General features: G+C 45.7%; 2 protein-coding genes across 3 annotated transcripts in view; both read right to left on the bottom strand.

Annotated features, from left to right (window-relative positions):
* LOC118594502 (solute carrier family 22 member 19-like) overlaps nucleotides 1-9,638 on the bottom strand; it is a 703,508-nt gene that overhangs the window by 614,186 nt on the left and 79,684 nt on the right. The window lies entirely within an intron of this gene.
* Nucleotides 135-7,878, bottom strand: Asrgl1 (asparaginase and isoaspartyl peptidase 1). Its single transcript, XM_036204626.1, has 5 exons — nucleotides 7,664-7,878; nucleotides 6,989-7,146; nucleotides 4,833-4,951; nucleotides 2,279-2,389; nucleotides 135-1,327 (listed from the first exon to the last, which is right to left on the bottom strand). Exons 1-5 carry the CDS (start codon nucleotides 7,766-7,768, stop codon nucleotides 1,122-1,124), a joined length of 699 nt encoding a protein of 232 aa, XP_036060519.1. The 5' UTR covers nucleotides 7,769-7,878; the 3' UTR covers nucleotides 135-1,121.

Genomic DNA, 9,638 nt, shown 5'->3' on the forward strand with positions numbered 1-9,638 from the left:
AGGCAGGATATACCACACTTATATACCACCCTTAAAAGGTCCCCTCATCTATTATACCTGCCTGCATTGAGGGACCAAGAGGGGAGCTTGTATCTGTTCTGGTCTTGGTCAACAGTGACACCTAACCACACTTATTCTTTCAAAAATACATTTTATTAGTGGCATGTGTTATTTAAAGTTAACCAGTTTCTTCCCAGAGAGAAGGGAATCCTGATAGACTAAAAAGCTGAGCAGACATGCCATTTCCAGGGTGATGTCAGGTGCATAGGGCGCTCTCCACTGAGGAGCCTGCTTCTGTGTCATGCTCACCACCCTGAACATTTGATTCAGTGTGTGTGGGACTGTCCCAAAGCACTGGCAGTCTACTCCTTCGGTGACTCAGTGTCATCTCTGCAGCCATCTGCCAACCCGCTGTTGGAGAGGCTGGAAAGGTCATGAGCTCAATCAAGCCCATGTGAAGACAACTGGGGCTGGCATCAGGTGGGGCTGACTTTTGGGAGCTCACCTATGAGTCAAGAAAGACCCCAGACATTAAGAAATTCCACAGACTCATTAGTCTACAGATTGGGCAGCTATGGAGACTCTGAGTACCCAGACCCGTGTTGGGAAGTCTGAGCTTTCTGCAAAGCTCCATTTCCCCCTCGCAGAGGAAGAGCTCCTCTCTCCACATCTTGCCAGATGTTCTTGTGCCTCAGAATGAACCCTGCAACATTCTGAGCTTCACCTGGACTTGGGTCTTTCTCTCAAACACCTTTCTTCAGCCCCTGCTCCCACACTCTCCCAGTCTAGCCTCTGCAATTTGCTCTTCTCCCAATCCAAAAGGCATTCCCAACCCAGAGGCAGTTCTGTGGTCAAAATCTAGCAGCTCCCTCCTAGCCTTGCACGATGGAGACTGGGAAGGAAGGGCTCCCTAGGCTTCCACCTTCACTGCTATCAACACAGGCACTTCTTGTGGCTCCAGAACCCGCCCAAAGACTCATTGACTTATTACCAAGGCAACAAAAGGAGGGACAGACTGCGTGAGTTTTCCATGTCTACATCTAATTGATCAAGCTAGGTCTCCACACCAGGCAGCTCAACTTCACTTCCAGGCTAGCAAGCAGATTACAATCTTCTGGGGCTTAGGGCAGGTCCCTGGTCTTGGTTTCACAAAGGTCAATGCCGGCCTGCAGCTTGCCATTCTTCACCGCTGCCCAGGGCATGGAGGCAGAGGTCCATTTTGCTACCCAGTCTCCTGTTTTGCTGACCAAGATGAGGCCACCTAGACCTTTGACCTTTGACTTCATATAATTCAGTGCCAACTCAGCAGCCTCATCTACGGTCTTTCCTAAAAACAAGGAGAGGTTGAGAAACATCATATGTGATAATCTTCACAGGCTCCCATGTTTGGACACCTGGACCCCAGCTCTGTCGCTGCTTTGGGGCATTGTGAAATCTATGGCTGAGCTTCAATGGAGACACTGGGTTCTAGGAGAAGGGGTGGAGACCAGCCCTGCCTCCTCTCCTGTCTGTTTCCTGGTCCACCGAGATATGAGCAAGCAACTGCTACTCATTCCCACTGCCACAAAGCTGCCCATCACTATGGTCCATACTTCCTCAAAGTGTGAAACAAAACAAACGTCCTTAAGGTGTGCCTTGTCAGACATCTGGTCATACTGACCAGCAAAGTACTACAACATGCACGCTTAAAGGGAATGGAGACATCTTCCTTCTTACACCATGGTCAAGGTCAACCCCTCTCTATTGCCTTTCTTCTGTGATGGGAAAGAGAATAGCAGGCATGTACTGTGTATGTGCCCGTGTGTGTGCCCACATATATGCATGGAAGCAGAGGACACTAGGTGTCCTACTCAATCATGTTCTGCCTCCCCTGAGACAGGGTTTCTCACTGGTTTGTTGGTTTGTGTTTTGGGTACTCCTCTGTCATCCAGCAAATCCAGTGGTCCTCCTGTTTCTATCTCCGCAGTGCTGAGGTGCCTACAGGCATCTGCACAGCCATCCCGGACTTTTTACACGTCCTTGGGATTTGAATGCAGTTCTTCATGCTTGTGTAGCAAGTGCTCTCACATACTGAGACATTTCCCCAGCCCAGAGAATGATATTCTAGAACAGTAGTCTAAAGGTTCTTGTAGTACAGATCCTACAGAAGGTAGGCATGTCTTAGAATAGTATGAACTACCTTGGGGCAAGAAAGGTTCCATACACTACCCCGTCAGTGATCAAATAGAATCTATGAACTTGTCTTTACCAGTTAGGCACTTGTTCACAGCCTACATACCTTGTTCTACATGGAAGAGGGCAAGTCTGGCCAGATTCACCTTCAGGATACTTTCCCCATGTCCTGTGGTTGAAACGGCTCCAAGGTTATTGTCTGCATAACCTCCAGCTCCTGTCCAAAAAAGGTGACTGGGTCTAACTGAGCAACAACAGACAAACAGTTCAAACACAAGGCTCATGCAACATAACATTATATCCTAGAGGTGTAGACAGAGGTCAGACCCATATTCATGGTCCGTGATGCCAAAGTGTCCAAGGGGGTACCTGTAAACACACAGGATCCAGGGTGATGGGACCTTCAGGAGGCAGGTGTGGCTTTCACAGAGCAGTGACACCAGGGTAATACTGCCTTTGTCCCAAAGGATGTCCACCTCTCTTCTCTCAGTGATGCCATTCCTCCTGCACACCCCACTCACTAAGGATGAAGAACAACTTGGAGGTGCCACCCGGATGACTAGGTCAGCCACTGGACATTAAAATAATTTGGGAAAATTGAACCCTCCCAAGGCTTGCCTCTACATACACCATGATGGTTTAGAAAGCAATTTTATCTGTTGAAAGTAACTTAATGAGACAGGATAGAATATTCTGGGCTATCCATATAATGGATTCTGAAGCCGACGTGACTTTGATAATTTCTCCTCTAGTCAGTGCACTTCTACAGTCACCTCTCCATCATTCCTTATCTGTTCACACAGAGCCACTGGCCTGAGTCCCACAGCCTGGAAGGCTCCTCTACCCCGTTCTGGATGATACAGAAGTATCATGTGGACATTTGCCTTATGAAATGACGCTGGGTGTGGGGTAAGGGCTCAGAAGGGCAGATTTCTGCTGAGTGTTAGTTTCCCAGGGTGTTTGAAAGCAGGTAACTCCATGGTTCTGGTTTGGGGGAGCAGAGATTAGGTAAGGAATATGAAGTTTTAGGATAGGAGGCAGCTTTCCCCTTTCCTTCAAGCTTTTGCTGTGGGAGAACCAGACTGACTCCATGGTGTCAACAAGGCCATCCTGTTTGGAAGCAGCCAAGTCTTCATTTTCTTTTCAGTTCCCTAGAGTCATTGAAGGCCAAGGTGACTCCATGGATCCTGGCATGGGCACCCCCTTTTTCAGTATGACTTTCTCTCTCTCTTTTTGCACCGCTGAGGTAAATGTTTCTGTGTGCCTAGTATCACCCACAGAATATCCTTGAGAAACAGCTGGACCTTCCTGGAGAATGCTTATCGGAAAGGTCAAGATGAGCACCTCTGGTGCCTACAACCAAGACAGTGGCTTCTGGGCTTCAGATCACAGATTTTTCCCTCTCTGTATTTGCCATAAATAGACTCACAAAGCCTGAACTTAATCCTAGGCCCTGACCCCACCTGGCCCTGGAGCCTGGAGCCTGGAGGCTGGTCTGACCCCAGGCTGTAGTAGTGAGCAGCCATATTTTAGCAGTTTTTTTGCTAAGGAGTAAAAGGGTGAGTGTTTCATGTCTGCTTCTGAGTGCTGAAACACTCAACAGGCAGCCTCTGAGTTTTAAAGAGGCTTCATGCATTTCTTCCAGGCCATCATTGGACAGGGTACAAAGGCTGTCAAGAGTGTAAATGATCACTAAGAGTATCACAACAAACACAAAAGGTCAAATTTTCTACTAAAAGTATAAGCTGTTCCTTTGGGCAGATGAACAATTTAGCTGTTTCTTGAAATGTCATTCAGCTGCAGGGGCTTGTGGGAATTCCCACAAGAAAGTGCAAATTGTACAGAGCAAGAGATGCACTCCTATAGCACACTGTTTCTTGTTTTGGGTGTGGTGTTGATATGAAGGGCATTTCAGTCTATAGGAGTGTGCTATTCACATGTAGTACCTGTAAACATGAAGTTCTCAGTGTGTGTGTGTGTGTGTGTGTGTGTGTGTGTGTGTGTGTGTGCGCGTGTGCAGGTAGGCATGTGGAGGGCAGAGGTAGATTTCCAGCATCTTTCTCTATCTCTCTCCACCTTATTTTTGGAGATAGAATCTTTCACCTCTCACTGACCCCAGAGCTTGATGATTTAGTTCACTAGTTGGCTAGCAAGCTCTGGAGAGCCACACACTGCTGCCTCTCCCAGTGCTGGGTTGCAGATGTACACTGCTGCACCAGCCTTTTATCTGAGTGCTGGGGCTCTGAACTCAGGTCCTCATACATGAACTGCAAGTATTTCCCCAAGTCGTACCTCCAGCCCAATTTTTCCAGTTCTTTATTTTTATTGTTAATGTGAGCCATGCCTGGGAAGAGGGACTATGTTTTCAGCCTTCTGCAAGTGACCAGAGGACCCTGGAACTGGGGCTGCAGGGAAGCCAGGCAAGGATGCTGCAATCTCCAACAACTTCCGCATCCTCACCTTCACTTTATCTCCCAAGATGTCCTCAAAATGTAACCAGGGGAAACTGAAGTGCCTATTAGATGTGAACACCTCAGAGCAGTGGTCCCCAACAACTTCTACCAACCCAATTGCCACTCCTAGAGGCTGCCACCAAGTGGTGAAAGGAAATCATGCAGGAAAAAGTGAGAATCTGATGACATGGAAGGCAAGGCTCTTACCTATGCAAGGTGAGTCTCCAACTCGGCCAACCATTTTATTGACGATTCCCCCAGTAGAGGTTGCATAAGCCAAGTTTCCTTTGCAGTCCAAGGCAACAGCACCCACTGTTCCTGAGTTTCTGCCAAAAATAGGCAGAAAAAGGAAGAGAATGAGGATGAGGAACAGTCCCCAAGCGACACTGCAACTTACGATTGCTTAAATTCTTACATTGTATGTTAACATCTGGGCTCAAAAAACATTTGTTTCTTCTTCTACATGTCACTAGCAGGCAGACTCCCACCCAGTCCTTTAAATTCTACTTTAAAGAGTATAATCCACCCCGGAACTCAGGAGGCAGAGGCAAGTGAATCTCTGTGAGTCAGCCTGGTGTACATAGTAAGTTGCAGGCCAGCTAGTAGACCCTGACACACACACACACACACACACACACACACACACACACACACACACACACCACACACACATTCATTTTATTATGTTTCTTTCACTTTTTTATGTGGCTACCAGAACAACTGAAATGGTGTAAGTGCTTCTTATTGAGATGGACACATACACAAATTTAACTCTTGGAGAGCAGCACTAATCCCTGAATACCTTCAGAAGCTTAAACTGAAGCATGTAGAGGCAAGGAAGTGGACCTCTGCAACTGTGATGGAAAATGCTTTGGGTATAAGTACTACACAAGTTACTTTTTAGATAATTTCCCCTCTTACCTAAGTCCTGCTGTTTGTATCTTCCCAGACTCCCCAAAAGGGTTCATTTCTAATGTCAGAAGTGGCACACCCCAGACTTTGGGCTCAGGAAGCCTTTGCTTCCAAGAGGGGACAGCAAGCCAGGCAGAAAAGCTTTTCCTTCCTTGAGGCTGCACAGTGTTAGTGACAGGAACCGAGGGCAGGGTCACCAGTCCTGCTGGGCCAATGCTGAGTGACAAAGGTGCCCCCATGTATTCTGGAATAAACCATTCTGACCTCTCTAAACTGCAGGGTCAAGGGCAAGAGGCTGCTCCTTTGTATCTAAGAGCAACACTGGCTGGTGTAGACACACAGTTCGAGGTATTTTTTTTTCCCTTAGTGCTGGGCATTGAGCCCAGGGCTTTATGCACACTAAACACATACTTTACCACTGAACCACACCATCAGCTCATATACAACTTTCAGAAAGCAATAGGAAGGCAGCTTTGAAAGTGAACATGAATCATTGATCCAGCAGCCTCATTCCTCTGACTGCAGTCCACAGATGTAAGAGCCTCAAGTCCTAGTACCTGGGAGGCTGAGGCAGGAGGATTTCAAATTCCAGACTTAGCCTGGGCTACATAGCATGACCCTATCTGAGAGCAAGTGGAAGAATAATAGTATGTTAACATCTTCAATCCCATAACTTGGAAAGGCGTTAGAATTATCTCAGAGATTTTCACATTATACCTGACTGGCCTCTCTTCTTAGACACATCAAAACTGATTCTTTAGGAAAGGGGACCATATATATATATATGTATATAATTAGTCTGAATATATATAATCTGCCTAGGTTATTTGAAGGTTTGATGTCTGGTAAACTCTAGAGACTCTGTAGTGTTATGAGACTGAATTCTATTTTCTCTCTCTTTTTTTTAAAGCTTTTTTCCCCCTTTGTTTTTATTTTTTTTTAAAGATTTATTTATTTATTATGTACACAGAAGAGGGCGCCAGATCTGTAGATGGTTGTGAGCCACCATGTGGGTGCTGGGAATTGAACTCAGAACCTCTGGAAGAGCAGTCAGTGCTCTTAACCTCTGAGCCATCTCTCCAGCCCCAAATTCTATTCTCTTATGAGCTCCTGGGTCCTACTGAATTATTATTAGTTTTGGAGCTAGGGTCTCACTCTACAGCTCAGGCTGTCTTGAAACCTGTCCTCTTGTCTCTGCCTCCTGATGGCTGGGATTATGTGTGTGTGTCATCAAGCCTAGCTAGCAACCTTCTGCTTAAGTATGCCAGAGAAGAACTCTGTTAGTCTGACTTCTCATGCATACAGGAGGAATAAATGAGGGTAAACTTATGGCTAAGGAGAGTCGCCCTCCCTCCACAGAGCTTCAATTACTTGGGGGACACAGGTGAGGGGACACCGCCGAACTCCCCCTCTGCATGACTCCGGAAGTCTGGGAGGCGTCTGGGACTTACTTAGGGCAGTCAGCTTTCTGGGCCCCCTTCTCAAGCTTCTCCTTCTCCAGGTGCTTCTTGCTTCTCTCCGTTATCAGTTTTTCTACAGGAATCTCTGGAATCCCCATGTCTGCTGCAAATTTCTCTGCACCATGGCCAGTCAGAAAGCAATGAGGTGTCTAAGCCAGAGTGGGAAGGAGAAAGAAGGGATTTTGTTTTAAATTACACACACACACACACACACACACACATATATATAAACACACACACACATACACACATATATATATATTTATATATAAATATAAAACCTGTTCTATGGTGTACAAATAATTACTATTTCTTTAGTGTTAAAAGGCCCTGAAGTGAAAACTGAACTGTATCCCCCTTCTTTTCTCTGTGTTGGCAGTCAACCCAATGCTTTGGTGAGCTCTAGTTAGATGATCTGTTACTGAGCTGTGCCCCCAGTTGACTTAAGGAAGGCCAGGAGATGACAAAATCAGCATGTGTCCCACAGTTATTAGTTACCAAACAGGACCAAAGTAATGGCTGATCTGTGACAGTCCAGTGGCACTATGTGTGTTTCCTGTGCGTGTTTCAAGCAGCAAACTCCAGCACTGCCCACAAGCCGGCCCATTCACCCCAGAAGCCCAGCGGGAACAACTTCCCAGGAAGCGATGCTGCCCTCACACGCACCTTTTCCATAACCAGCCGTGCGAGTTTAATGGGGTTCTCGACACAGCGCACAGCAGACACTGCTCCTGCAGACAGGTCTCTCCCATCCATGATACTAGCATCCATCTCAACATCACCTTTTACATTCAGGACAGACCCACAACCTAAACCAAGTTGAAAAGCAAGAGTGAAAACTGATGAAAGACTTCAGATTTTCCTCCGACTTACCTCTTTCAACTCACCTTTGCTCCACTGCTAGAGGAACCTCATGAAAACACAGCTGACTTGGTACCATTGGTTTGTACTGTTTGTCTCCCAGAGGTCCCCAGGGCTGGGGCACCGAGGTAGTGGAACCTTTACGAGGTGGGGCCAAGTGAAAGATAATTAGGTCATGGGGCTCCACTTTCATGCATAGATGGTCTTATATGAATAGATTTAATACATTTTCCACGGAAGCCAGAGGGACCAAGTTCCACTTCTGTTTCTAGAACCCACTGTGAAAGGAAAACTGACCTCTGAAAACTGTCCTCTGACTTCTACTCAAATGCCATGGTACATGTGCGCCCACTTACACACTCACACACATGCACACTCCCCCATGCTCACACACACAGTCACACACACACACACACACACACTCACTCACACACAATAATAATGATAATAAAAATAAAAAGTCCATTATAAAAGTAACTGTCTTTGTTTCTTCTCATAGCAACCAAATAGATTAAGTCAATATAGAAAAATCAGTAGTATTGTTTCATAAGAAATGACACAGAAAACTTCATTAATCTGTGTAATTAGTATGAATTAGTAAAAAAGAATTAATTTGCTGTGGATGGTCTTTCTGTATGCTGTGAATATGTGTTGCTACCATTGGTTAATAAAGAAGCTGCTTTGGCCTATGGTAAGACAGGTTATAGCCAGGCAGGAAATCCAAGAGAGACAGGGAGAAGGGTGGAGTCAGGGAGATGCCAACCCGATGCAACATGCCAGCAGACCGGTAATGCCATGGCCAGGTGGCAATTCATAGATTAATAGAAACGAGTTAATTTAAGATGAAAGAGCTAGTTAGCAAGAAGCCTGGGCCTTAGACCATACAGTTTGTGATTACTACAAGCATCTGTGTGTTTACTAGGGACCAAGAGGCAGCGGAACACAGGAAAACTTCTGTTTACATTAACTTAAGAGAAAGAATAAAGATACTGTCCAAGTGGAACAAGAATAAAGATACTGTCCAAGTGGAACAAGTGGTACAAAGTAGACAGGGGTAAGCTGGATGAGGATGGCCTGAGGAACCACTGATCTCTAACAACGGAGCTAACACTTAATTCGCTGGTGTCCCTAAAAAAGGAGGCAGAGCCTCGGTCTAAAAAACATTCAAGGAAGTGATGATTGAAAATTGTCCATATTTGTCAAATGGTCTAAATCTACAAATTAAAGAGGCTGAGCAAAGCACCAATACTATCAAAATCAAAGAGATTCACAATAAGACATCATAATTAATATAAAAATGTCTTGAGGGGCCAGGAAGGTTCAATTCCAAGCACTTGAAAAAGTCTTGAAAGTAGCAAGAAAGAAACAACACCTTCCTTACAGAGGAAAACGAATTATAATGACAAAGATTTCTCAGCTGAAACCATGGAGACCAGAAAGAGGGACAGCATTTCCCAAGGGCTGAAAGAAAAGAACTCTCAAGTCAGAATGGTGTGTCTAACAAATACTCTTCCTATACACTTATGAAATCAAGACTGTGTTAGTCTATAACAAGATACCCCTGACTGGGTTGCTTACAGAACAGAAAATTCTTTCTCAGTCTGCAGGCCGGGAAGCCCAAGGTCAAAGTGCCAAAAAGGTTGACCTTTTCCTGAGGTTGGCTTGTAGGTAGTCACCAACTCACTGCATTCCGATGTTCTCTCCTGCTGCCACAGAGAGGGTAAACTATCGGTTAATGAAGACCATCGTGTGTGTTCTTATGAGTCCTGGATCTCCTCTA

The sequence above is a fragment of the Onychomys torridus genome, chromosome 1 (genome assembly GCF_903995425.1).
Source record: "Onychomys torridus chromosome 1, mOncTor1.1, whole genome shotgun sequence".
NCBI lineage: Eukaryota > Metazoa > Chordata > Mammalia > Rodentia > Cricetidae > Onychomys > Onychomys torridus.